Below are 27,729 nucleotides of genomic sequence, written 5' to 3'. Positions count from 1 at the left end.
AACTTGTAGGGATCTGCACTGCCAATAAACCGTAATTTCTTGAAATATCGTGCCTTTTCTTGTGGTCCAAGTCCTTCCCTATATGCCTTTGCATCTTGGACGTGTTTTGATGAGCTTTTCTGTTGTTTAGACATGGCTAAATTCACTTAAAGTATCCAAAGCGCACAATACTCCATTACCCCATTCAGTTGTTTACACCGAGTGCCTCCAATATGGCCGCGCATCCAGGTTACCGCCCAGAACGTGACGTTGGTGAAAACCCTCTATATTTATCTAGCTATCCTGCACAACAGTATTGAAATAGGTGAGTTACTATACATTCATGAATAAAGTAAAAGCATTAAGTAAACTTGTTACAGTACAGACAGCAATGTAACGCTACATTTTAACGTTAATGGTACCTGGTACTAAAGTTGCTGCTAGCTAACGTTAGCCTGTTTTTCCTAAGGCAATTTAAAATTGTGAATTAACAATAACGTTAGCAAGTTACAAACCATTGCATATATGTAAACATTATTACTCGTAACTTTACTGATTTAACTTAAATATACCTTTTGGAAATTCTTCAAGTAGCTAGCTAGCTAGTTAGTGGTTAATAGTTGTATTTCGTTGAGAACGGAAGTGAAGTTAAACTGCTACCCGGAAAGGCGGAAGTTAGATGACGTCATTGTGAAAAGGGTCTATTGGGAGAACGACACATCAGGACGACATGCAAATCAAAGCAGTCAAGTGACAGGAAGTACAACAAGATGACAGAAGTACAGTTTAAAGTTGAAATGACACAGTCAAATGTTTTTTCAGGTGAGCAATCCACCTAGACAATCAGATTGTCAAAATCGTTTTGTCACAACTGAAGTACAGTTCAAAATTGAATAGACATAGACAAACGTTTTGTCACATGTTCAGTTGAAAATAGACGGTGCACATGTGACATAATTTTTTGGCACAAATTGTAAGTAGCCTAACTATAAACTAAAGCGATTGAATAAGAAAAATAAGAGTGAAAAAATACAATATTTCCCTCTAAAGTGTAGTGAAGTGGAAGTATAAAGTAGCATAAAATGAAATTACTAAGTAAAGTACAAGTCCCACAATTCTACTTAAAAATACATTACTTGACTAAATGAACTTAGTTTTATATACCACCATGGAGTCAAGGTCGTGATTTAACAACAAAAATAAAATTGTTACCTCCAGAATGTCTACAGAGTTTATTGGGGCTTATTAAAAGTCTGTCATGGAAGAATTAAAGTGGTTTTAGAGAAGACACTTCTGCATCTCATCTTGGCTCTGCATTCAGGCTTTAGAAAATCTAGCCCGTGATGGGAGACTTTGGTCAATCGCAGGTCATTTAAAAGATAGAGAGCATTCCTGTAGCTGTTCTGTGCATGTCTTTCCCGTGCAACAGAGAGGGGAGATGAAGAGCTGCAAGAAGAGGTCTTACTCTACTTCAAATTCTGCGGTGTGTTTTTGCTTTCCACTCACTGCAACTTAGACAGCTCATATAAAGCCACATATAAACCCAATTGATCAACCTTTGGAATACTGAACTCAAACGCTGGGCTATTATAATTTCCATCAGATATATACTGTAACTCATATAGCTTAGTCAAAGTTGAAAGTGTAGTATTGTTATGTGTGCAATTTAAAATTATAATCACACTGTTTTACATATGAAAAGACTATGCTAATTTAAATTCTGGACATGTTCTTGAGCAGGCGGACCAATGGAGTGCACACATGAACCTTCTGATTTGTTTCGCAATCATTACCGACTTTATGAGGCTTGTTGAACCGCATGTCTTTTTACTTTACCAGTTCCTGAATACACGTGGTACTATCTAAGGGTGCGCTTGTTGAACAAGAAAAGATTTTCTGTTTCACACCAGTCTGATTTTGAAAAGTTTCTCCTTTGAGCAAATCAAGAGGCTTGATCTTACATAGCCTGTAGTCACACTACCAGGAGATCTACAACAGTATGGAATTTCCTGATGAGAAGAAGGGAGATGATCAACTTGAGAACAGGTAAGCAACCTAAAATTAACTTTTTTGTTTATTTTAAAGAGGACAAGGAGATGTTTAACTTTGCAGTTAAGGCTCCATGAACCAGATTTACCCGTTAGAATGCAAATTCACTACAGTACAATGCAAAATTAGAAGTGTGATGACAGTTGGACCAGATTTTGTGACTATACTAGCATACTTTGTATTTTTTAGAATCCAAATCCAATCTTTGGTTAACATTTAACAAAATGTATAGTTTTAATGAGTAAGAGTGAACTTCTTTCAGGTTTCATTGAACATATTCTGTCAAACAAAGCAAGAGGGCTTTAGCTCTGTCAAAAGCCTGACATTGTGTTGGTTAAACAGCACAGCTGAAAGTGAGACCCATGTGATGAAATAAAGCCAGCAGCACAATTGTGACAATGTGATGTGGAGTGTATGAGCTCTTTGGAGCCCATGTTTCCTCTATGTTTTTCAGTGTTCAGAAGTTGATGAACATGCAGACAGATAGCGAAGGACTTGCCTTTGTAGGTGAGTTATGAGCACATGGGTCTGCTGAATGAGAGGACTGGTCAGACAACAGATGTGGCTTTTATTCATCTGTGGGAAGCACTAGATTTGTTTTTCAGATTTGCTTTCTTTTGCTTCTCAGGAAAGCAAAACAAAGAAGAGGAGTTAGCTGGCACAACTCTTGCTCAAGCTCATTCTCTTTGGACCACAGATGCTAAGGGCTCAGTAATACTGAGAATAGAAGAAGGATGTCCAGAGGAACCTGTTACAGTTCACCAAATGTTCAAAGCCTCAGTTGAAAAATATGGAAACATGTACGCCCTCGCCAGCAAGAAAAACAACAAATGGGAAAAGATCACTTTCTTAGAGTATTATCAACTCTGCCGCAGAGCAGCCAGGAGCTTTATAAAGGTATGTTGTACAAAAAGAGAATGTATGGTCTGTAAAACATACTAAATTCCAACTATTGAGTACTATCAATGGGCAGATTTGTAAAAAAGAAAAGACAAAAAGTTTGTCAATGTGTGCAGCTTGGTTTAAAGCGATTCCATGGAGTGGCAATACTAGGATTCAATTCAGCGGAATGGTTCTTCTCTGCAGTCGGAGCCATCATGGCAGGGTGAGAAAGATGCATCCTACAGCAACAAGAGCACAACTATACAGTATATTAAGTTATTGTGCTGTTTTCATTATTTCATCTGCTCCTGTTGCAATGGCACTGACTTTTTCATGTGTCTGTATTCATCCTACAGGGGCACAATGACAGGAATTTATGCCACAAACTCACCTGAAGCTTGCCAGTATGTGGCTAGTGACTCCAAAGCCAACATTATTGTGGTGGAAAACCAAAAGCAATTGGATAAAATCCTGCAGGTACTGTCACTTAAATATATAATGGTCTTTACGAACATGCAAAACATACTGTTGTAAATTTCTCTCTCTTGGTACCTTAGATACGTGATAGTTTGCCCCACTTGAAAGCCATAGTACAGTACAGTGGATACCCCATGCAGAAGATCTCCAATCTTTACTCTGTAAGTCCTCCTGACACCATATGAAATGATCAAAGTGACTGTTGAGCTCAGGCTATGATGCTGTATGTTGCTGTTGTGGGGTAGTGGGAGGAATTCATGGAGCTGGGTCTGGAGGTTTCTGAGAAAGAGCTGGATGACATCATTGCCAGCCAGAGGGCCAACCAATGCTGCGTCCTGATCTACACCTCTGGCACCACCGGCAAGCCGAAGGGAGTCATGCTCAGTCATGACAATGTAAGCTTTCGTCTGACTATTCTTAATCTGTACTTATTCAGAGTCAGATGTTATTATTATTAATCTATGATGAATATTCAGATCACATGGACCGCCAATCATGCCAGCAGGGCCGGAGACTTGCAGCCAGCCGACACTAAACAGGAGTCACTAGTGAGCTACCTGCCTCTCAGCCACATCGCCGCTCAGATCTATGATCTCTGGGCGGGCATCCAGTGGGGTGAGCTGGTATACTTTGCACAGCCAGATGCCTTAAAGGTAAATTAAAATGCCTAGATCACACACACATGTTGGTTTTAACATTTTTTTCAGTTTAAAGGTCTGAAATTGGGCCTTCAAAGTGAATATCATTTGTTTAGGAATAAGCAGTCATCAATCAACCTTTTACTCTATAAGGTAAAAGCAATGACGTCCAACTAGTTTTCCTCAGATCTCCCTGCGTTGTTCTCTTAAATACTAATAATGCACAATTACACAATTTTAGCTGTGCAAGAGATGAGCGGTGATGTAGTCAATACAAAATGACAGTTGACTGATTGAGTATATGTGTTTTTAAGCTCTTTGTGTACTTATTTGTTGTAGGGAAGCCTGATAACAACTCTGCGAGAAGTTTGTCCTACATCCCACATGGGTGTCCCACGGGTATGGGAGAAAATGATGGAGAAAATAAAACAGGCAATTAGTGAGTGTGGATATGTGAAAAAGAAGCTGGTGACATGGGCAATGTCAGTCAGTCTGGAAGCCAATCAAACATGTACGCAAAAGTAAGTGGTGATGAAACTTAACTTTTGTTAATAATTCAGGGATTTAAATGACACACCAAACAGCATACATAAATGCATTTTCAGAGACAGATGGTTTAATTATATCCATTTTTTTCCCCCGCAGGGATGATGAGAAACCATTCCTCTTTACCATGGCTGACAGCCTTGTGCTACAGAGGCTTCGGGCTGAGCTGGGCCTGTCTTGCTGTCAGAAGTTTTTCTCTGGAGCAGCACCGATCGGTAGTGAAACAGTGCAGTTTTTCCTGGGCCTGAATATCTGGTTGTATGAGGCATATGGCATGAGTGAGAGCACAGGACCTCACTTTATGTCAGGTCCCAAAGCTTACAAACTACCAAGGTAAAAAAAAAAAATCGGACGTACAGTTTGTCATGCTGAAGTGCTTTTTAAATGTTATGAATATAAAGTAACAAAGATTTTTCTTCTCTGACAAAGCTGTGGTAAAGTGGTGCCTGGCTGTCGATACAAAATGGCCAACATAGACTCTGAGAAAGGCGAAATTTGCTTTTGGGGACGTAACATATTCATGGGTTACCTCAACATGGAAGACAAAACAAGAGAAGCTTTGGATGAAGATGGATGGCTGCATTCTGGGGACCTAGGAAAGATAGACGAAGAGGGTTTCTTGTGCATCACAGGGCGAATAAAAGGTACAACAATCTGAGCAACTAAGGCTATTGTTAGAAAATTGCTTGCTCACCTTCTGTACATTACCCACACCTAAGTGCATGTTGTTCTCGACAGAACATACGGCTCCATTATCCTTGTTACAAGTCATGTAATGTCAGGGTGCCCTCTCTCCCGCTCTCCATTCAGAGCTGATCATCACAGCTGGAGGGGAGAATGTTCCCCCTCTTCCCATTGAGGAAGCAGTGAAGAAGGAGCTACCTATCATCAGCAATGCCATGCTCATTGGGGACAAGAGGAAGTTCTTGTCAATGTTTTTAACACTGAAGGTAATCTGCCATTAGTTATTTTCTGGATAATGGAAAATGGTATGCTGTACTGTATTCTTGACATTAACCGTATCTCATGTAAAATCACTTTATGTAACTGTAGCCTATCTTTGCAAATAAACCATTTATGGACATACATTAACAGTTTAGCAGTTTTAATTTAATGTTCTTCTTGTCAAGCTCCCTAAGAGAGATGTGTAACAAACCAGGGAATGTAAATGAGGTGAAGCAAAATAACTGGTTTTACAAATTACTGCAATTAGTCATGATTTTATGTGTAAATATATATGATTCCAGCAGTTTAATTCTGTGTTCCAGTGTTGTAGCAATACAGAAACCATGGAGCCAACAGAGGAGCTGAGTATGGAGACTGTGGAGCTTTGCCAACAGCTAGGAAGCCGAGCAACCAAGGTGTCTGACATCATTGAGGGAAAAGACAAAGACGTGTACCGGACCATTCAAGAAGGAATCAACAGGGTCAACGCTGCTGCCACCTCTAATGCCCAGCGCATACAAAAGTGGACTATTCTAAGAAAGGACTTCTCTGTTTCTGGAGGAGAGCTGGGTAAATCAGTAGACAATGTTAAATACAAAATAGATTGTGCTTTATGTATTTAAAGCAGAGATCTTCAACTGGGGGTCCTCAGAATTAGTGTGGGAGGGCCGCCAAATTATAAAAAAAAAAAAAATGTTTTCAAAAATTAAAATGTCTGAAAATATACATTAATATGAATCCAACATATTAATAGCAAAGATAAATTGGCCTATTTGTGTAAAATATATATACATGTATTTACATATTGAAGATAAGCTTACTATAGATAAGGTAGCCACTATGGTAGCCGCACAGTTAAGCCTAAAGATTCACTGTGCCTTTCACGTGTATGTTTAACGTTAAAACATGATGTATAAATAATTAATAATAATAATAATAATAATAATAATAATAATTTATTTTCATCAATTTGGCCCAGTTTAATATTCAACTCAGTTGTATACAACATACTGAGTAGGGGGACCCTCTTTCAGCTAAGGGATCCCTAGCCTAAAAAAATGTTGAAGACCCCTGATTTAAAGCTATGCAATTTTGAGACTGCAGCAAACTATTATATTATATTGTTGTCTCGTTCCAGGTCCCACAATGAAGCTCCGTCGCCCTGTTGTGTTGGAGATGTACCATGAGGTCATTGAGAGCCTCTATCAGGAGTAGTGTCGTGTTCCTAGAGAGATGACTGTGTAACTGTGTACTGTAGTATGAAAATCACTTGTCACTTGCGTATCTCATCATTCTTGGAGACATGCATGAAATTTAATTATATGTGTCTTGTGTTCAGAATGCATACAGTAAATAGTAAAGGAACCATATTTAATTTTTTATAATATTTAAGTTTTAAGTAGTTAATAATACTGAGCATTTTACAAAGTCACACCATTTTGATGCATCTTCTCATAGGCTGAAATATTTGTTTTTAATTCATATTTGTTTCTGGTCAACAATTTATTTGTACTACTTTAAAATCATACTCATAAAAACATGGACATAACTTTCACCAGGTATTTAATTATATGGGTCATTATCATAGGGGCTTGTGACACCCACAAGTCATTTGCATAACACTTAATAATATTATTTGTATTGCACGTTTTAAGAGCAGACGTCACAAAGTGCTTTACAACAGAAAACAATAGCAAGTAGAAAAAAAAGTCTGACATTTCTGATATCATTGTTATATTCGTTTTTCTTTATACATTCCTATTTGCAGAAAGAAAAACAGTATGACACGAAAGACTTAGTGCAAAACATCTGCCACTTTCATATTACAGAAGCCTGATTATGTTTAAATCATTAATCTTTTTTTCACAATATGAATGTGAAACATATCCACGAACATAATGGAAGAGTTTGACTTGTTGACAAATGTTTTGAGTGTTTCTCAAGTGATCATGGAGGTTACAGATTGCATCGTTTATGTCAAAATACTGTAACAGTGTCAATAACATTAGACAGGAGGCCAATTTCAGCCAATAAATAGACAATATCCACCACAGATTAAACAGTTCAGAAATTAAATACATATCACATTTACAGTAACTGTTTTCAAGAGTTTAAGACAGTGCTTTGGAGTGTGCAGAGGGAATAATAAAACATTCAGGATCTCTAACACCTGAGTCTTTTTTTTTTTAATACATATGGTTTAAAATGTACAGATACAATGTGACATGATGAAGTAAAGATACCCTCAAAATTTACTCGTGGTCTTATTAGCATCATTTTAGTCCAGATCCCGCACTCGTTGACATATTGCTTTTGTGAATTCTGAGCACTTTGAGTTTCCTCCCAGGTCTTTTGTTAGAACCTTAAGGATGGATAATAAAATCATTACAAATCAGAGCGGGAACATACAGTACAACCACAACTGCATGTTTTCATTTCTTGAAAAGTAATTACCTTTTTGTCTCGAATGATGTCAAAGCAGGCAGTTTCAATCTTCTTGGCGTGGCCATGCAGGCCCATGTGCCGCAGCATCATGACTGCACTGAGCAGCAAGGCAGTGGGGTTGGCCATGTCTTTTCCTGCTATATCTGGGGCAGTTCCATGAACCTGACAGGAGAAATCAATCACAATCTTTCAGAATGGTTGACATTTCTATAAACATCTTATTTCTGAAAAGATAAGAAACATGAAGAGGTCAAACTTAGATGTGCCTTCACTAACTCATCACACACCATGAACATGTACTTTGATCATGGAAGTGAAAACTGTGAAGATGGGAATGAAAAGAACATACAGACTCAAATATGGCAACACCATTGGCACCAATGTTTCCACTAGGAGTCACTCCAAGACCTCCAATTAGTCCTGCACAAAGATCACTGTAATGGTAAACACATACAGTTACCTTTAGATTTATTTTTGTTCATACACATCGACCTTGCTAATTAGATTTCATATGCATGCTAGGCACATCATTTTCAACTGATGCAGACGATTTCAGTGCAATTTGCTAATGCACATCATCACCACACATTTGCCATCACTTTCACAGTATTTAGTTAGGATTTCAGTTGATTTTTTCTTGATTGATGTTAAATCATTATAGGTCAGGTTAGCCTAACATTACTCTGACTAAGTTTAAGTTTTTGTAATTGTTAGAATATTTCTTGTTGAATCCACAGTGTACACTACTTTCTTGGTTCCAACTCATTTGTACATGTACATTAAAACAAAATTACATAATTTACAATAGTGAGTAAATGTGTTTACTGTATGTGCTGTCTGAACAATTTTTTTTAAATATCTGCTTTTTGCTTTTTTTAATAAGGCACAAAAATAATGGAGAAGATATCATATCTTATAAATATAACATGCTCACTATGTAAGCGGTTTTACTTACCTTAAGATGTCTCCATACAAATTTGGCATCACTAATACATCAAACTGAGTGGGATCCTGTACCATCTATAAGAATATGTATACACAATGCCACTATTAATAAGGAATCTTAAATATGCAAAACCTCTTCCAAAACATTGCTTTATAGCAATCTCAAACATGATACACAATAAACTAATTCATAACAAAAGCTATGCGACTTACATTAAGGCACACAGTATCCAAGTACATCTCAGTGAATTTCACATCTTTGTGCTTTTCAGCAGCCTCTCTGCATTTTCGTAGGAAAAGCCCATCAGACATGCGCCTATGAAAAAATGTCAACAGAGGACAGACAGCATATAACTTTAAAATTACAAATTCAAATGACAAATTACTTCAAGTAATGTGTACTAAATACAACTTACATAATATTGGCCTTATGAACAGCAGTAACACTGGCCCTCTGATTATTTCTGGCATATTCAAAAGCATACTCTGCGATGCGTTGGCTGGCTTGCTCTGTAATGAGCTTAATACTCTGTACAACTCCATCAACAATCTGAAAATATACAAATCCAAGAGAGAATCAGGTAAAATCTGTAAAATATAAATTGTGTTTGAGTGATTTATAAATTAAATGCTAATGATTCAATTCAATTGTATTTATAGTATCAAATCATAACAAGAGTTATCTCAGGACACTTTACAGATAGAGTAGGTCTAGACCACACTCTATAATTTACAAAGACCCAACAATTCCAGTAATTCCCCCAAGAGCAAGCATTTAGTGCGACAGTGGCGAGGAAAAACTCCCTTTTAGGAAGAAACCTCAGACAGACCCAGGCTCTTGGTAGGTGGTGTCTGACGGTGCCGGTTGGGGGTGTGATGAACAGTGGCAATAATAGTCACAATAAAGATAATGGAACAGTGACTAGAAATAGTAATCGTAGTAGTTCATGGCATAGCAGGGCACTGCAGGGCGTTACAGGATATGGCATGGCACAGCTGAGCTATTCCTAAACATCAAATAGTGTCTAAGCTGGAGAAACAAAAAAAGACAATGTGATACAATGTTTTGATCTAGAAAAATTAAATGCATGTTGATTCAGTGAGGAAATAATCAAAATGTCAAAAGAACAACACTGTAAACAACAAAGTTTAGTGTTGTTATTGAAGGACCTTACCAAATGTTCAATCCCACTGTATTCTCCCTCAGTGTTCTCCCTGATGGTGACCAGGTCCACATCAGTGTAGGGGGTCTTGTAGCCCTCAATGGACACACAGGGGCGCACATTGGCATAGAGGTCAAAGGTTTTCCTCAGCAGCAGGTTCATCGAGGGATGGCCGGCTGCTATTGGTGTCTTCAAAGGACCTGTAGATTGTTAAGTAATTCAAAACGATTTAGTAGTTCACCTGCCAAAACAAAAAGAAAATCCCTTTTGAAGGGGTAAGAGCTAAACCAATGTGCCATGTTTGTAATGAACAGTAAAGTATCAGTCACTTATTTGTAAAAAAACACTTTGCAACACAAAGTATACACTTATTGAATTGGTCTTGTAGTTTCATTTGGCAAGTGTGAGTCACATCTCTAAAACAACTTCACTTCTCAGTTTTTGCCGTGGGGATGAATGGGGGTAAACCAATTAGTTTCATTTTTTGTTTTAAGTTATTATAAGTGTATTAAGCAGGTTACCTTTTAAGCCAATTTTGTTCCTGTCCATCGATTCTTTGGCATCCGGAGGGATCATCCACTTGCCACCAGGTCCTTGGATGGCTGTAACATTTCTCTCCTCCCACTGAATAGGTGCCTAGATAAAAAAAAAGTGTGTGTAAAGGAAATTCATTTGATTTTTACAATATGCAGCTTTTTAAAGACTTTAATTGTATTTCTGATTTCTCTTTAAAGTATCAGTGCTGGAGTAATGCAAATAAATTGTTGTTTATCGCAACCTAAACAATATTTTTGCTGAGTTAATGTTCATGGTGAACAATGATGTTTTGTTCTGCTCCTCCAGTACTAACTTTAGCTGCATCAAATATCTCCATGACAGCAGTGGAGATCTCTGGACCAATTCCATCACCAGGGATTAAAGTAACAGTTTGAATCTGTGAGGCAGAATAAAGAAACATAACATTCAATGATAAAATAATAATAACACACTTCAGAGTCACAGTTTAATACAAGCAATAAGTCACATTAAAATCTTCGAGACTTTCTTTGTGTAGCTCCAGAGGAAAGATACATACCCCACGCATGAACGTCCTGGGTTGTGGAGCCTCTTTCTTCAAAGCTCCAACCACCCGTGACACCTGACAATCAAAATGGACTAGATTAAAAAGATAATTACTGTTGTGCCAATCCTTGTCACTCTAGTAAACTTATCTGAACATGGAAAGCAGTGCAATTACATGAAACAGCAAGCGATTAATGTCTGGATGGAGAGAGAGAGAGAGAGAGAGAGAGAGAGAGAGAGAGAGAGAGAGAGAGAGGGTTTGGGAGCAAAGGACATTCTGGAAGAGGAGACTCGACCCAGTTCACTGCAGGAGTTCTCAGTCCTTGTTAAATAGCATGTTATAGCTGTGTTGAAAAGGCAATTTTCTGTCAATCAACAAATGAATTAGCCTTGGCTGATGGTAAACATCATCACCCAAAAATGGGCAGTGTAGATGAAGGCTCTGTTACTTAGGAAAGATGGCAAAACAATGGCCATTTCAGATTTTAATAACATTACTACTGCGGGAGACTGCTTGCTAGCATTAGCTTTTTTCCAAACGCAGCACGGATAGTGGACGTTTTAATACGTATGCTTAACTTACTTCCTGAGCCTTGATTTTATCCTTGCCATTGAGCGACAAACCCCACTGTCTTAGTAGATTAAGAATCTGTAGATAAGGGACATTTCATTGACATTTGTTCAACTTGAGCAATCAGCTAAAAACTAACGTTTACAACAATGTATGATGAAAGAAAAACATGTAGATAGCAAACTAAGTTAACCTTTTCGTTCAATGCTAGCTAACTAGCTAGCTAGCTAGCTAGCTAGCTAAATAAGTAAATAGAAGTCAAGTCAGGTTGCTATAGTAACTACAAGCAAGTAGCGCTAGCGCCTAGCTAGCTAGTGAAATGGGTAACGTTCTCTGGTATGCCTGCAGTCTTTGACTCACTGTGTGAACGACAGTCAAATAAGCTAACGTTAGTTGATTAATTTAACGAAATTGCCATGCATTTGGTGCAATACTTAAAGGCTAAACGATTTACACATTTCCCCCCGGACATACCGATGACCTCCACGCCTTCCCTGCCATCTTCAACTAGCCAAGGTCGGTGCAGGTGCAGCTCTTTAACTGTCATGGGTGCAGCACACAGCAGCAGCACGTGTCAAGCTGAACACAATACAAAACAGATTTCCGTTCTAAACGATTTTGATTTTTCAAAATAAACCCTTATTAAATAAGTTCCCACGATAACGTCATGATGATTCATTACATTTTAAATTATTTCGTAGTATCAACGTTCAGTTATATGCCGTCTTTCAATTTATTCTATAATATTGGACACTTTTTCACCTAGTGCCAACTGCCACATTATAGACAGGATTCCCTTTGCTCTTACTCTGAAAATCTTCCGGGATTAACGTTAGCACTGAGATTTAGGAAAGTGACATTATGTGTAGTCTCGAGTAATACCACACAATGAAAAAACTAAACTAAATGCAATTGCCAAAGGAAAAAGAAGGCTATCTGTGATCATAAAAGGGCTAACGATACATTGTTGGTCCGAAGTATGAATGGACCCGTATAGCCATGGGATGGATTACGACAAGTGCTGCAATAGACAGTTGTGTAGGGACACCAGCAAGAGGCGCCAGTGCACTGCGTCTGAGAGTCCATATTACATACAACAGTGTATAATGTACGTACAGTATCATGGTTGTCCCAAAGTACACATTATAGATATGAAGTAAAAAAGTACACCTTTAGTTTATAATCACTGTATTTTCCACAAGTTGGTCTTACACATAATAAACTTTATGGTATAAAACAAGTAGAAACAGCTGAAACAATCATTCAATCACTTTTTGCAAAAGTTCAGCTTACAAAGAAAGCATACAGCATTGGACACATTAACTCCCCAAATTATCCAGCAATGCAAAATGGAAAAACACTCTTAAAACCTATAGAAATTCTTAAGCAGCATATAGCTCTCAGCATAAATGCAGGCTACAACATGGTACAAAATGCACACTGTGCAAGTAAAGACATCTTTGAACCAAACTGAAGGGGTGTCAGTATGGATAAAGGTTTTCAAATCACTTCCATGTATCGTCCGATATCCAATGCATAGGATGAGATATAGTTTCAACAAATGCCTCACACTGCAACACAAAGCATGTGTGTCTGGCAATGATACTGATCAAGCATTTGGATACAGCTTAGTATAACCTACAGTACATTAGCCATGGTATATCATACAACAAAAACTTGCACACAAATGTGTCCAAAATAGCCCAACTCAGATAGCATACTGCTTTGGCTGCTTCTTCAGGCTCATAGATCTTTCAGTTTGCGAAATTACATGAGTGGCCCTGTTGTTGAGGAGTCTGCATTCATGCAGTACATCTGTAAAAAAAAGAAAAAGAAATGTAGGGCAATGATTATATAGGATACCACACTGTAAACTTAATGTAGTTGAGTTAACTGGTTACTGTAGAGTAAATGATTACGTTTCTTTAAAAAAATATATATAAAAAATAAAAGGCCTTGCAAAGAACCTCTTACCGTTAAACTGTTTGTAGGCTTCTTCAATAATCGCATTGTTTGATCTTTTTATCTCCCAGTAATTATCCTCCACCCATGGTTTGCAATCAGGATGTTCAACAAGCTGCCCATTCTTGTATAAACCAGCTAGACATTTATAGAAAGAAAAACACTTTAGAAATATTTTACTTCAACAGGAAAACTTTTAGTCAAGCAAGGACAAAGACAACAACTGCATCACAGACATGCCAGTGATGCCACTGGATGATTGTGTGGTAGGTAAATACTTTGTTCAACAACTGAACTTAATCTGATGAATGGAATAACATGTTACTAGTCATGATACAATAACACACTAATTAACAAATGTACCTTTGATGGTATCATCAATGTCTTTGCATAATTGGTACAAGTCACTTCCACGTCCGACAACTCTTTCACCTACAATTTAAAAACAGAATAAAATATTTAACATAGTCTGAGAGTTAAAGTTATTATAAAGACTAAATGAAAATAATATCTATATATCTTACCATCCAGCACCTTGATGTTGGGGAACATCTCAAGAACTATGTTTCTATATGCTGCGTTCCTGCACACTGCAGAAAGAAAGCCATTGTGAGTTCATTTATCGAGACTTCCCATCCACCAGATTGTGTTCAAATAAAGTAAAATGTACCTGGATTAGTGTAATTGTAAGTGTTGTCCTTAAGACGTATATTTTCTAGCTTTCTCAAAGGCTGAAGGCAGTGTAGGTTCTCAATGCTGTTGAAAAACAAAATAGATGAGAGATGATTTTACACGACCAATTCAGAATATTGTTATTAAAAATATAATAGTAGCAAAAACAATTATGTTTAACATCAACGATAGATTCAATTCTTTGTATAATATGTAATCAACACTGTAGTTGGTGACATATTCACATTAATTTAAGGGTAAGCATTTGGTCATAGTGATACCTGGATATGATATTACCAGCCAGGTTTAAGTTCTGTAAACTGTCACAATTGCGCAAGGGCTCTGAAAGTACAGAAACAATAACATTGCATTAAAACAATCTAACTATGTTGGAGTGAACATATAGCATGGAAATAAAAAAGAGCTCCTGAAATCTTACCTAAATTGGAAATCCTGTTGGCAGACAAACAGAGTACAGAAAGAAGCCGAAGAGATGCTAGAGGTGCTAAATTTGTGATGTTATTTCCAGAGAGGTCCAGTTTCTCTAAATTCATACACTCCCCAATGCATCCAAGATCATGTATTCCTGTAAGACATACAATTGACCATTACGAACAATAATGCAAATTTTGAAGGCTTAAATAGTATATATATATATATATATATTAAATCTTACCAAGACCTCTCAATTTGAGAAACAGTATCGACTCCAAATCAAATTCCCCTGTACGTGACTTGAGCAGCACAGAAGTTATCTTCTCACAGTCTGCATCTGAAAGAATCAAGAGAAATAAGACTGCAGATTAACAAACCATCTTCACTTTTCTATTCTTGTATATGCAATACAATCAGAGTCCTTTTTTGTGAGTCAGCACTGCAAAAGCAGAATGCTTGAAGCATTGTGTGTCCGAACTGTTTAGGGTGGAACAATCAAACAACCTATGCAATCATTATCTAAATAGCAAATACAATTCAAGCTGACCATGGTTTACATATCTGGCAGCACACCGAGCTTTTCCTCTGCCAGCTTCAGAGGAAATGGTCCCAAACAGGCAGATGCGCTGTTCTTTGTGTTGTCTGTGATGGTATTAGCTTGCCAGTCGCATGCAAGAATAACATGAGGAAGCTATATTTGGTTTAATTTCCTCAGGCAGAATGAGTCTCTAACTCTAACTACACTTGAATACTCTTCCACGAGCCTGCACAAATAAAACACTGATACACTGACGAGAAACAAAAGACTTATAAAGTTAACCAGAAATAATGATGCTGGGGTCTATTTTCTATTTTTTTTGTCCTCTTATATTTTCAGATTGACATCAACGCAGCATTTTTTTTAATTTACTTTATATATAAATTATTATATAAGGACTGGCAGACTTCTATAACACCACTACAAAATGGGGGAAATAGTCGTGGGTGGGATAAGTAGGGCCAACAAAAACATATCTTGCTTATGTCAACACCCGCAAAGATGATAGTGTTTAGCATAGCTTGACACCATTAAATGTTGTTAGCGTATGTTAGTACCTGTTAGCTGTGAGGCAGTGATTCCATGAGGATGATTCAGCCGGATGAAAGTGGGTGTGTTGTTTAATAAAAATGGTAATTGTTTGTTTCTTCCTCTGATGATGACACACGTAAAATGTTGTGCAACGAACGATACGTTGTAAGCTACATCTTAGCCGCAGCTAGCTAGCATAAGCCGCTAGCAACGTAGCAACAAGCTATCCATCACAACTTACCTTGGTCTTTTTCTCGCTTAGAGTCCATCGTGGGCAACTTTGCTACTTAGAAAGCTACCTATCTCAATAAAAAGCGATGGTTTTAATCAATGCAGTGGAGAGACAAGGCAGTGGTTGTTTGGGGGAAATGTAAAATTGGCATCTGTCCTGGAGTGCAGTCAGGACACGCTCACTGTACTGCTGTGCTGCAATATAGCACGCAGGTGGATGAGACGGACTTCACTCTCTGCAGTCCAGCATAGCACAAGCAGAGACAGAGGCAAAGCACTGTGTGATGACGACGTGGTTGCAAAATTGTTACAGTATTTGTTCAATGTTGTTTCCGTGCAACAGGTTGAATTTAAAATTGTGTTCTTGTTACGGCACTTATTCCTCAATTGGGTTTTGTCATCCATTGGTTTTGTGGTGGAACTGTGGTAACGTCAGTCAATTCTGAATAAATGTGTAATTAAGTAACTTAGTAACGTTAGCTACGTTAAATCAAAAGGATAACAAAATGAACATGCTAACTAAGTATAATCCAATCGGGGTGAAATAACCCACATAAATATGCAATTAATGAAGTTATTTTTATTAATGAATGTAGTTTATTTTTATTATGAAGTTAATTTGTTTTGAAAAAAGAGAGAAGGCAAAATTGATTAAAGGAAAGTCTCTTGCCAGAATCCGACTTTTTGTCAGTGCTTATACACATTACCAGTGATGGGAAGTAACTAAGTTTATTTACTCAAGTAGCCTACTGTAGGCTACATCAGTAAAAAAAAAAATACAGGTAATATAGCCTATTTGCACTTTGATTATTTCCATTTGATTTATGTTTCCACTCCACTACATTCCAGGTGGAAAAATAATAGGCTACTCACTGCATTTATGTGGCATAGTTACCATACTTGCAGATTGAGAGTTTATACAAAACAAAACAGTTTAAACAAAACATACCATGATTAGTTTAAAAAATGAAATGCATTTTAGATTAAATGACCCAAAACTGGCCTACAGTTTATAATAGTTGTTCGCATTCAACTGATATGCACAAAAAAGCTGGAGCATGAAATTACATTATGTCATGGTATAGCCTATCCGTTTTATCAACATTGGACAGCTCCACAAGACAGCCTCTTCATTACCAGCAGGTTCTAGGTCAGTTATTTATTTATTTATTTTCCTGAAGTCCTATTGGTTTGCCATGACTCCGGTGGACAGCAGCTGGCTGCTTAAGCTGATCAGTTTGCAGCTCTTGGACTGCAGGCAACCACTGGCTCCGACACAACTGGACACTGCTCTTCTTTTATTCTTTTTTTTTCTCTCATGTTTTTCATGCATCCTCTAGGCCTACGTATTACGGTCATGGCGGACATCTCCTGTAAGGACAACAACAACAACAACAACAACAACAACAACAACAACATGTTTTGAGAGTTTGCAGCGTCGTCGGCCCATCCTGTGCGGAGACTTTGTCTTTGCCGCGCACCCCTAAATGCCTTTCATTGAGAAAAGGCTAAGGACATTCAGTGTTGTGAATGTGTACAAGCAACACATTACTTGATTAAGATGGGAAATAAGCAAACGATATTTACCGACGAGCAACTTGATGCCTACCAGGTAAGCTTGCATGCCCGTGCAGCATGTTGGAGGAGCTACTGTAGCCTATGTCCAACTCCAGATCCAGAAAATCATCTTAAAGCATACAATAGCCTAAGTGAGTAAAGAACTGTGCATATAGGCCTATAGGCATTGTAATGTCCATACTGATTTACTGTCACTGTTTAAAGGCTTATTTTCTCATTACCTTAAAAAATATATATTATTAGGCTGTTATTATTATTAATATTAATATTAGTAATATTATATATCACTATATGTATCTTTATTTCCTAATAATGACCAAGTCACTCCTGACAGTGGAACCCCATGTGTCTTGGATTTAATGGGTAAAGCAAAAAAAAAGGCTACTGAACATTTTATAAAAAATAGAGAGAAAAGCAAATAGATATGTTCAACATTGATCAATAATACCAGGTGGTCCAAGTCCCCAACAATTAATAATAGGCAATAATTGTTTTCCTCCTAAAGTGTGGTCAGTTATGACTTTAAATATGTCTAGTCTTGATAGGGGAGAATAGCAGAAGGTTTGGATTCCAATTGCAAACTGGAGGATCTTGTGTTTGTTCTGAAGCTTTGGCCTGTTGTTCCCTGTAACAATAATCCAGGTTTTCTTGGGAAGAAACACATCTTCATGTACACAGGTTTATCATGTGATTAGGTGTAGACTTAATAATTGATGCCAAGCCGGTGTGACATGCTGGGAAACTCTACTCTCAGGAGATGTTTTTTTTTCTTTTCTCAAGAGCCTCTCACTCCTGCTGCTCTCACAAAAAAAGCATAATAGCATAGCCTACTGTTGATTTCTGGTTGCCTTATAGTTTCAGTTTTGGGTACAATACATTGTTATCTTATTTTGCCCAATTCAACATCTACTGACTGAATTTGTGTGTTTATTTTGTTCACCAACACTATTTTTTCTCTGTATTGGCTTTACTCATAGTGTCATCTAACATGATGGAGACTAGTAGGTTATGATGAATAGTCAGATATTGCTTTACACAATCATCATTAAGCCAGATAGGTAGGCCTGTTTTGACTTGAGCAGATAGATCTGTCTGTTCAGCTCCCTGCGATCTGTTGTCACATTCACAAGCTCAGACAGAGTGGACACAAGGGAAAATGTAAAGTGAGGTGCCTCCTGTAGGGCTGCTGGATAATGTGTGTTACCAACACGTGCATGTCAGACAAGAGCAGATCATGTTCCCCTTGCCACATCGTTCCTATTGCAAATGGCAGTTGACAACACTCACACACGTCATTATTAAAGAGACACCAGACACTTCAAAGGAACCATAATGTTATTTTATGTGACTCACAGATGTGTCATTGAAAGTGTTTAATAGAAGATGTCAATATTTATAGTAACATAAACAATATGTCATACACTACAGTCCTTTATTAAAACTTCAGTATTTCTCATATTTGTGATTTGACATGCTGTTTTTGTCTCGTTGCAGGACTGTACGTTTTTCACCCGCAAAGAAATTCTGCGGTAAGAATTTTATCAAGTGTACTGTAGCCAACCTCTAGGCCCTGATGCATTGCTCATGGATGTACTGTAGCTCAGTTGTAAACCACCTGCTCTAACCATAATATTATACACATAATGATATTACAATTTCTCCATGTTCCCTCCTGGCAGTGGTGTAGTCTCATGTATTGTAGTGGGTATACTGTTCTCTCTCTCTCTCTCTCTCTCTCTCTCTCTCTCTCTCTCTCTATATATATATATATATATACATATATATATATATATATATTTGGGCCAGAATCTGAGGGGAAGGTGGGGCATATCATAGTGGGGGGTCTGGGTGTCCGTCCCCAGGGAAGTTATGAGCGTCAACAACTTAATTTTCTGCATTTGGAAACACTTTACTGCATCAATTTACAGTGGAAGTACCTTTATTTAGCCTATGCTAAGAAAAAGAAAATAATCATAATCAAAATATATCAAAAATATAATGGAAAGTATGTTGTTGCGTGTCATTGGGCATTTTTAAGTGGGTATATGGAAATCCTGGAGCTTTCTTAGAGGGTATACTGCGTATACCTGCGTATCATGTAGACTACACCACTGCCTCCTGGCTCTGTTGTTAAGATGTGCTTTAAGTGGACACTGGGCTTGGCATGTACTACTGTATGTTAAAGCACAAACCATACTTTCATTACAAGGGACTGTACTACCACTTCAGATTGCATTTGGCTCCTGTTGGAGGAATTCAAAGTGTCTCACACATGTGAGCCATGCCAAGTTCTCAGAGCAGACTGGTTCCATCTTGGGAAACTTAATGCTGAAGTTGATTTTATTGACAACTGTGATGTTGGGCACTGTTTAAAAAGGGGAAGATGGAAAAAAAAGCTTGTTTTACATATAGTGATAATATCAGCTGACTTGCAGCCTTAACAGTAGAATTGTGAAAGCAATAAACTGATTTTTATTTAATATACAGTAATTATTTACAGTTTGTCATAATTGGATTATAACACAATTACATGTGTGTTATTTAAATAATAGCTCAGGATTAGAATGATTTACAACAGTGAATTTGAAATGGGAATATAGACACAATATAATTGATATTAGGGATTATTTTTATTCTAATCCTTGCACATGCAATTTTTCACATTAAAGTTATAGGTTATAACTGTAAAGTGTAAATGTTGTGTCAATATTTTCAAAAATTTCAGCCAGAAAGCGAATGTAAATAAAGAAATAATGCAAATTATGCAAGGCAAAATTAAGGAATACGGTTATTTACATATAAATTTCCATTTATAGTTTAAGGGTAAGGGCTGCTAAATTTGCTTGTACATACTGACATCCAAAATGATCTCCTTATCCAAGCCATTACTTATCTTTTTATATCTCCCCATCAACTAAACACCCCAGCTAATACAAACAGACTGTAGCATAACGTCCAACTCAGACACATATAATTACATCTATGTATGGCACAGTAGATGTGCATGTATTGTTCATGGAGATTGCTGGCACAAAGATCTAGAAAGCTCTGTCCTGTAACAGCATCATTATGTTACCTAAACCTTTGAAAGTCATGTTAACCTTTTGACTGCAGTGTTGTTTTCAGTGTCACATTTCTACCTCTTTCGATATGTGCAACCTCCACACTTACAAAAATGAAATAAATATGAATCTACTCTTTTCGATTGCACGAGGTATCATGAGTCATCGGGCAGGATCATTTCTCTCAGCCTGCCACTCGCTCCCTTGATGACAGGCATAAATTAAACAAATAGCTTGCTTTTCTTTTTATTGGAATCGACATGATGCTCATGTTTCACTATCTTTTATCAGTGGCTCTAGATGTTGGAAGATAAATAGCTACTTAAAGAAATTAAATGCTGATACTCAAGAATGCTGCAGTGTAACATTAGAAAAGGATGAAAGTTGTATGCAGGAATTTTGTCTTCTAAAATTACACAAGCCATCAAGAATTCATAAAGGGTTAAAATTCAACAAATTATACAACATGCTTGTTTGATCGTACATTTTGTTTTTAATTGTAAAGCAGAGGTGATAAAAAAAAAAATTAAAAATCAATTTTAGGGTGTAACGTAGTACCCTACATTAAAACCACAGCAATACCAACCTTTTTTCATCAATGAGATATTTCTTCCTCATAAAATTTGACTGTATTTATGCTGCTTTTTTTCTTTTCAACAAAACAATGCGTAGTTGTTCCCCATCAGTGATATTGGCTTGACTTTGATTCCAAAGCCATCAGTGAACTGGAAACAAAATTGACAATCAACAGAGGGTGTAATTGGGTCCTACACTTTATGACCTTCAACACTCCTTGTTTTTGTCTCCGGCCCAGTTATGTAACATCAAAGAAACAGGTTATCACTGATGGTCATGCGGTCATAAGGATTTGAACCCTTCAGCCACACTAGATCATACCATTTTAGTGTTTTTGTATCTTGTTTTGGAAATAAAACCTAATGTCAACGGGCCAAATTTGCAGGAGCTGTACGATCTAAGTATTTTCCAGGCTCATGGTACATTACGACTGCAGGTTTACCTGTTCATTTGACAGGTTTATCTAAGTTAATTGAAGTGAGTGTCCCTGCTGATAAATGGCTCTGCTCTGGCGACGCAGGTACACCATGACAGGATTAGTCAAAGGACAGAGTGAAAGGGAGGCTGAAGATAAGTGAACACTTTCCCGACACCATTATTCATTATTATTCTTAATAATGAATGACATAAAATGGTTTTCACAGAAAAGAGGACAGAAGAGAGAACAAGAGGCTTATTACATCACTTTACTACATGATTTGTGCTACAAATTTCTTGAAAAAATAACAATTTCTCTCAGGATAAATGAAGCTTTATCTTATATATTTAATACTGTTAAAGACATAATTTAAACATGTAAACATCTGTCAATATACACTGTTTACTGTCACCTACCTCAGATATACAGTATAAGCAACCTGTTATATTATTAATTATTTATTTCAGCACCATTTGCACTTTTGCATTGCCCTATTGTCTTACTGTTTACAATCCTCACTGACATGTTGGTTTACATCTATATACAGTAGGTGTTTGAAAAATCAATGTTTGTTTTTTAGAAGTCGATATATTGTTTATTTTTTTTAAATGGCACTAAACCAGAAGCATAAAGAGAAATGTAATTGTTCAAAAAGTGTTTTTTATTTTTTATTCTAGGTTGCATGGCAGATATCATGAGTTGGCTCCACATCTTGTACCGATGGACTACACCAATGAACCTGATTGTAAAGTGCCTTTAGCCTTAATAGTCAACATGCCAGAGTTAAAGGTAAAAAAAAAAAAATCTTCTTTGCAGTACATCAGTAAGTCCTGTGTTGTAACTCTTTCCTAATGGTACTTTGCTTTTCCACCAGCAGTGTGTACCTGTGTTGTGCACCCACACCTCATGTGGACAGACACCCAATCAATACACACTCTCTTTCAGAGCACAGAATTGATTTTTAACATTCGTCATCACTGATCTGATTGCATGACACCACATTCTGTGAGCTCATAAAAGTTTATGTGCCATGAAACGCTTAGGCTCTCCATCCCTCCTATTTTGAAGCACCTGCCATTTGAAAAGAACATCCAGGAATTTTAGAAATGGCATGTTGCATAACATTGCAGCCATATTTACCTCCACCTTTCTCCTGCGCACCAGACACAAGTACCACACTATGTTATATGGATTCCTTTTCCACCAAGGGTTTAGCACAGAGACTCATAATGTGTCCTTCCTCTGGGAATAATTGGCCCTTGCCTGTAAAACTGTCACACGATGGCAGTGCCTGTAAGGATGGAGAGGAAGAAGATGGAGACCACTCAAGGCAGGATTGATGAGACCCAGCCAAGTGCTCTACAGCTCCATAACCATAAATACATTCATATCTTGCTGAGTTTTAATGAGTTGTGTTGAGTCGACTGGACTGATTCAGGCGAAATGTCTGATGCAGATGGCATTGCTTTAAATGGCTGATGGCTGTTTACACAAATGGCTTATTTTGCTGAGTTTGAACATGCACCTCTGGACAACAGCTGTATGTATATTGCAAGTCTCTTCTGATGGCCGCCCCTTCAGTGTGAATTTATTGCAAGTCAAATCAGCTAGTTACATGGGATGTAAAATCTTCAGAAGCAACTTATGGTTGAGCAATGGAGAAGAAAATAATGTCTGCACCATACCAGCAAAGAGAGGAAGTCAGCCTTTTTACTTGTGATCAGCAGAAAACACCAGTCTACCTCTCTAGATTATGTGAAACTGTTTGACAACAGCATGTAAAAACAAATGGCCATGAAACCTATACTTCTATTTAGGGTACTTTTAAGATATTTGTTTTTCTTATCCAATGTTGGAGTGAATCTTCAATTTACATTTTGCTTATCCAAACCATGTCGCAGTGAATCTTTCATTTACATTAACGTGTACTAACATTTGCACTGATTTATGTACATGTTGTCACCCCCTTTGTCTTTTTGTAGGAAAACCCGTTCCGCAACAGGATCGTAGAGTCTTTTTCAGAGGATGGAATGGGGAATCTCAGCTTCAATGAATTTGTGGACATGTTCTCAGTCCTCAGTGAAATGGCTCCTAGAGAACTGAAGGCCATATATGCCTTCAAAATATATGGTAATGACGAAATTCTAAAACATTACATTATAATTTATCAAATTTCCCAGAACTCGATAAATTGAAACTTTGTGGGGTTTTTTTCTATAAATCTTTGTTGCCCACAGATTTCAATGTGGATAATTACCTGTGCAAAGAGGACCTGGAAAAGACTCTAAATAGGCTGACGAAGGAGGAGTTGACTCCTGAAGAGGTGCAGCTGGTGTGTGAGAAAGCCATCGAGGAGGCGGATTTAGACGGAGACAGCAAACTCTCCTTTGCTGACTTTGAAAATATGATTACTAGGGCTCCTGACTTTTTAAGGTGATTAAATGTACCTCACTGAAGACAAATAATACATTCAGTCAATACATTTTATCCACCTCGTTCTATATGGCAAGCAGTGGCCCTTTAAGATCAGGCAATACATGCATTTACCCTCATGCTGCAGTGGTGTCCCTGGTTACATCAATCCCCAGATGGCTGGTTATCATTTTTATCATTTAACTGCCAGCCTCACAACATTACTTTAATCCTGAGCCACATTCATTTATATGCAAATGGCCAGGCTCAACACTGTCTGTCCCCACTAAAATGCTGATCTGATCTATTCCTGATTCCTGGGTGTTTATACTCACATTTACAGTGAGTCTGTATGTTTATATGCACAATGACTTATACTGGTTCCTCATATTGTCTTTTGTCACTCCAGTACCTTCCATATACGAATCTGAGAGGGCACCATAGAAGGTTGGAAGGACGGCAGAGTGGTGAACCTCAGGACTCTACCTGCACCAGGTCCTCGCCACAGCACAGTGCCTGTCTCCCACTCCCATCGTCAAAAAAAATCAAACCTCTCCAGCCTCACTGAAGTCTGCTTTGAAAGAAAGCAAAATGCTAGATTAAAAGGAATTCCAAGGATCCGGTATTTCTTTACTGCAGATGAAAATGTATTTTCCTTTTACCACCTATAAAAGGGCTTGACCTGGATTGGTCTTTGGTGTGAAGAAAAGGCATGTTGAGGGTGAAAAATTGTCTACAAAGTCAGTCCAAAATGAGCCAGACTCTGGATTGCTGCATAAAATGCTCATCTACCTATATTGCACATAAATACCCCCGATGAAGTCTTCCTACAATGACACACTAGATGTTGAGTGTTTATAAGGTTAAGGACAACGCTTGAAGTAAATGAAAGCACAGCATTGGCATTAAGGCCATACAGATCTTTTATATGAGCTATGCAATATTTGTACATGCGGTGTATTGCTTTTAATCATTTTGGGTTGTGTTTTTTTCGCTTGTGGAACTGATGATGACAATCATATCTTACCGTTCTCCAGTTACATGAAGGGCTCTGCCATCTGAACAAATGTTGGTAGCTTTCTTCTGCCTCAGCCATTATCATGAGACATTAAATACAGCCATCTTTTGGATATACATGTTACAGTATTTTATGTGACTTCAGGTATTTGTCTTACTTTGAATAAATGTTTAATTCAGTGTCTTGGTTTTCGTGTGAATGCATTTGTGAGGATTATTGTCACTGAAAAACACATGAAATAATCCTTGAATACAGGAGCTCTCACTGTTTGTTAACCAAAAATGAATCATTTCAAGTGAATGGCCTGACCTGCAACTTTAATGAGTTCAGTAATATCCCCTCCTTATAACCAGTTCACTTCAACCCACCCACCCATGATGATCAAGGAGCGTGCACAGTAAAGATCAGGAATTGACTGCGCCTCTGCATAGCCCATCATATGAGCTGTAATAACTTGCAGGATGTGATCATCAGGAGTTGTCTGCCTCAGCAGTCACAAGCATGATTACATCCTGCGCACACAGTTAATCTCAACGGGAAAGCTGCAGGAAATGGTCATGTTGGTTGATTAATATTGGTTTCTGAGGTATGTACTGTAGCAGGGTACAGATTGCATCAGGTACATATTGAGTACAGCGTATGTTACTTTTGTACAGCATGTTTTCACCTCAGGTACTAGTGAGTTATACTGTGCAAGTGGATGTTGGGCAACTGTACATGCAGAACACTTTGTTCATCTTCTAAGAGTCACATCTGAGTCATCTTTACATCTTTGTGCAATGGCTGCAAAATAAGTACGACCTGGTTAATTGCTGCTGAGTCTGACAAATACATAACAGTTACAAAGTTGAAATTGGGACACTGGCTGCAGGCTAAAGCAACATAACATAACAAGCAACCCAGCATAGACCTAGATCATTTCATCTCAAGCGTGTTGTGAGGCAATAGTCTTTCCTGTTAGCTATTGCTAATAACAACAGCAACCGTTTTACTGTGTTACTGGAACTGTGCTTGTCGAGTGTACAGGCTGGATATTGTGTGTGACAGAAGACAAAAAAAAATAGACATGCATGCAGATCAACACCAAAATATGAGTGTATAAAACAGAGTTGCATTGGTTGGATGGTGTGATTGTTCTCACGGACACTGCCAGCTATTAAAAAAGAGGAAAAGTTGATATTGAGTGTCTTAATCCACCTAAAAAGGGGAGGATGTTGAAGACAGTTAAACACTGTGCAGTCATCAGAGCAGCCAGTTAATTCTTCCATTATCTCCAGTCCCTTTATGAGGGCAGCATCAAATATTCAGGGCAATACAGTGCTGATTGTGTGGCTTTAATAATTACAGGTCTCATGGAGAACATCTGTTTAATTATGATTCCAACAGAGAAGCTTCTGGTGCAATGTGATACTGGGGCTGTAAAGCAGCCATTACTGTAAGCAACTGTTTCTGTGGTTGAGAGGGGCCAAACTGTAAAACTCACACTGGTTTCACTCCATGGGAGCTTTTCTGTTTTAATTTGACGTGATGTAAGATGGTGCCTCAAGCTTTCAACGCATGAGGTCTGACAAACTGCTCGATGACAGATTATTCTGGAAGTTGGTGCTGCTGTGGACTGTATTATATTTTCTACATTTTTGACTTTTTCTTAAAATTGATGAACATTTATGAGCCCTACCCTATTTAGCATTTAAAAGCATGCAAATATACATGCATGATGCATGATGATGCATTATTGCAATATTTTTAGCAATGATTTATTTATTTATTTTTAAATACTTCTTAGTTCACCTTCATGTCAAATGAGTAAACTCAATCTGTTGATGAGTGCCATGAGATATGGCAGAATGCTCCAGGAGAAAAAGGTGGACCTTTCTTTTCTTTCTTTCTTTTTTTCTTGCAAACTAAAGAGAATAATACACTTTTAACTTCAACCTTTGACTTCATGACTTTTGAACACAATTATAAACAGTTAAAACCCCACTCGTGAGTGATTTATTCATGTCTATGAACAATTCATGTTTTATAGCACAATGTAAAATGTGTTTATACAGTGTTATCAATCATCCATTATAGCTAATTCGTAATTGTTGAAAAATACATTAATAAATACAAATAATACATCACAGCATGTTATAAACAAAATTGTTAAGTGTTTATATACTGCTTATAAATGCTAAAATGGGGTTTAAATGAAAGTGTTTCCAACAATTTCTTTTCGATTTATACTGTGTTTGAAATGATTTGAGTTATTGTAATTCTCTCTTAGCTATCCATGCCACAGCACCACAAAATTGTGTTATGATTATGAAACGAAGATGTGTTTTCTCTTATTATACTGAACCTATGTAGTGTTTTGTCAGAGTGTTATTCAGAAACCCACTGATACACAGTCAGGCACTTATGACATCTTTGTTTTTTTTAAGATTATTTTTGGGGCTTTTCCCTTTATTAAATAGTGACAGTGGATAGACAGGAAAGTGGGAAGAGAGAGAGAGGATGACACACAGCAAAGGGGCGCAGGTCTGATTCAAACCCCTTTTATTCTCGTATTTTATCTGTTTTTAATTTTTTTAATCATTTTTAACTGCTCT

At 37.5% G+C, this 27,729-nt stretch overlaps 4 protein-coding genes across 7 annotated transcripts; 2 read left to right on the top strand and 2 right to left on the bottom strand.

Moving 5' to 3' along the window:
- The first annotated feature begins 1,625 nt into the window (after positions 1-1,625).
- Positions 1,626-7,287, top strand: acsbg1 (acyl-CoA synthetase bubblegum family member 1). Its single transcript, XM_031282849.2, has 14 exons — positions 1,626-2,025; positions 2,483-2,535; positions 2,657-2,925; positions 3,045-3,133; positions 3,267-3,387; positions 3,468-3,548; positions 3,633-3,782; positions 3,864-4,040; positions 4,365-4,546; positions 4,671-4,904; positions 5,001-5,215; positions 5,382-5,521; positions 5,840-6,086; positions 6,655-7,287. Exons 1-14 carry the CDS (start codon positions 1,979-1,981, stop codon positions 6,729-6,731), a joined length of 2,082 nt encoding a protein of 693 aa, XP_031138709.1. The 5' UTR covers positions 1,626-1,978; the 3' UTR covers positions 6,732-7,287.
- A 406-nt stretch (positions 7,288-7,693) lies between these two features.
- Positions 7,694-12,430, bottom strand: idh3a (isocitrate dehydrogenase (NAD(+)) 3 catalytic subunit alpha). 2 transcript variants are annotated; one of them, XM_031282850.2, is made up of 12 exons: positions 12,177-12,430; positions 11,715-11,780; positions 11,145-11,207; positions 10,920-11,003; positions 10,591-10,705; positions 10,082-10,269; positions 9,323-9,456; positions 9,120-9,222; positions 8,917-8,981; positions 8,311-8,395; positions 7,971-8,123; positions 7,694-7,878 (listed from the first exon to the last, which is right to left on the bottom strand). In XM_031282850.2, exons 1-12 carry the CDS (start codon positions 12,201-12,203, stop codon positions 7,795-7,797), a joined length of 1,167 nt encoding a protein of 388 aa, XP_031138710.1. In that variant the 5' UTR covers positions 12,204-12,430; the 3' UTR covers positions 7,694-7,794. The 2 variants fall into 2 exon arrangements, with proteins under 2 accessions (XP_031138710.1, XP_031138711.1); XM_031282851.2 differs by lacking the exon at positions 11,715-11,780 and having other exon boundaries at positions 12,177-12,377.
- A 437-nt stretch (positions 12,431-12,867) lies between these two features.
- lrrc61 (leucine rich repeat containing 61) lies at positions 12,868-16,358 on the bottom strand. 2 transcript variants are annotated; one of them, XM_031282852.2, is made up of 9 exons: positions 16,082-16,358; positions 15,013-15,108; positions 14,776-14,922; positions 14,618-14,678; positions 14,335-14,420; positions 14,189-14,254; positions 14,028-14,096; positions 13,677-13,802; positions 12,868-13,517 (listed from the first exon to the last, which is right to left on the bottom strand). In XM_031282852.2, the coding sequence occupies exons 1-9, from the start codon at positions 16,107-16,109 to the stop codon at positions 13,411-13,413; spliced, it is 786 nt and encodes a 261-aa protein (XP_031138712.1). In that variant the 5' UTR covers positions 16,110-16,358; the 3' UTR covers positions 12,868-13,410. The 2 variants fall into 2 exon arrangements, with proteins under 2 accessions (XP_031138712.1, XP_031138713.1); XM_031282853.2 differs by lacking the exon at positions 16,082-16,358 and adding an exon at positions 15,319-15,566.
- On the top strand, positions 15,812-25,316 carry cib2 (calcium and integrin binding family member 2). 2 transcript variants are annotated; one of them, XM_031282854.2, is made up of 7 exons: positions 15,826-15,941; positions 17,412-17,683; positions 19,144-19,178; positions 22,383-22,494; positions 23,688-23,835; positions 23,943-24,138; positions 24,527-25,316. In XM_031282854.2, exons 2-7 carry the CDS (start codon positions 17,633-17,635, stop codon positions 24,546-24,548), a joined length of 564 nt encoding a protein of 187 aa, XP_031138714.1. In that variant the 5' UTR covers positions 15,826-15,941; positions 17,412-17,632; the 3' UTR covers positions 24,549-25,316. The 2 variants fall into 2 exon arrangements, with proteins under 2 accessions (XP_035859007.1, XP_031138714.1); XM_036003114.1 differs by lacking the exon at positions 17,412-17,683 and having other exon boundaries at positions 15,812-15,941.
- The last annotated feature ends 2,413 nt before the right edge of the window (positions 25,317-27,729 follow it).

This window comes from Sander lucioperca, chromosome 7 (genome assembly GCF_008315115.2).
Source record: "Sander lucioperca isolate FBNREF2018 chromosome 7, SLUC_FBN_1.2, whole genome shotgun sequence".
NCBI lineage: Eukaryota > Metazoa > Chordata > Actinopteri > Perciformes > Percidae > Sander > Sander lucioperca.
The sequence above is the reverse complement of the archived record's forward strand: the minus strand, read 5'-3'. Positions and strand labels throughout refer to the sequence as shown.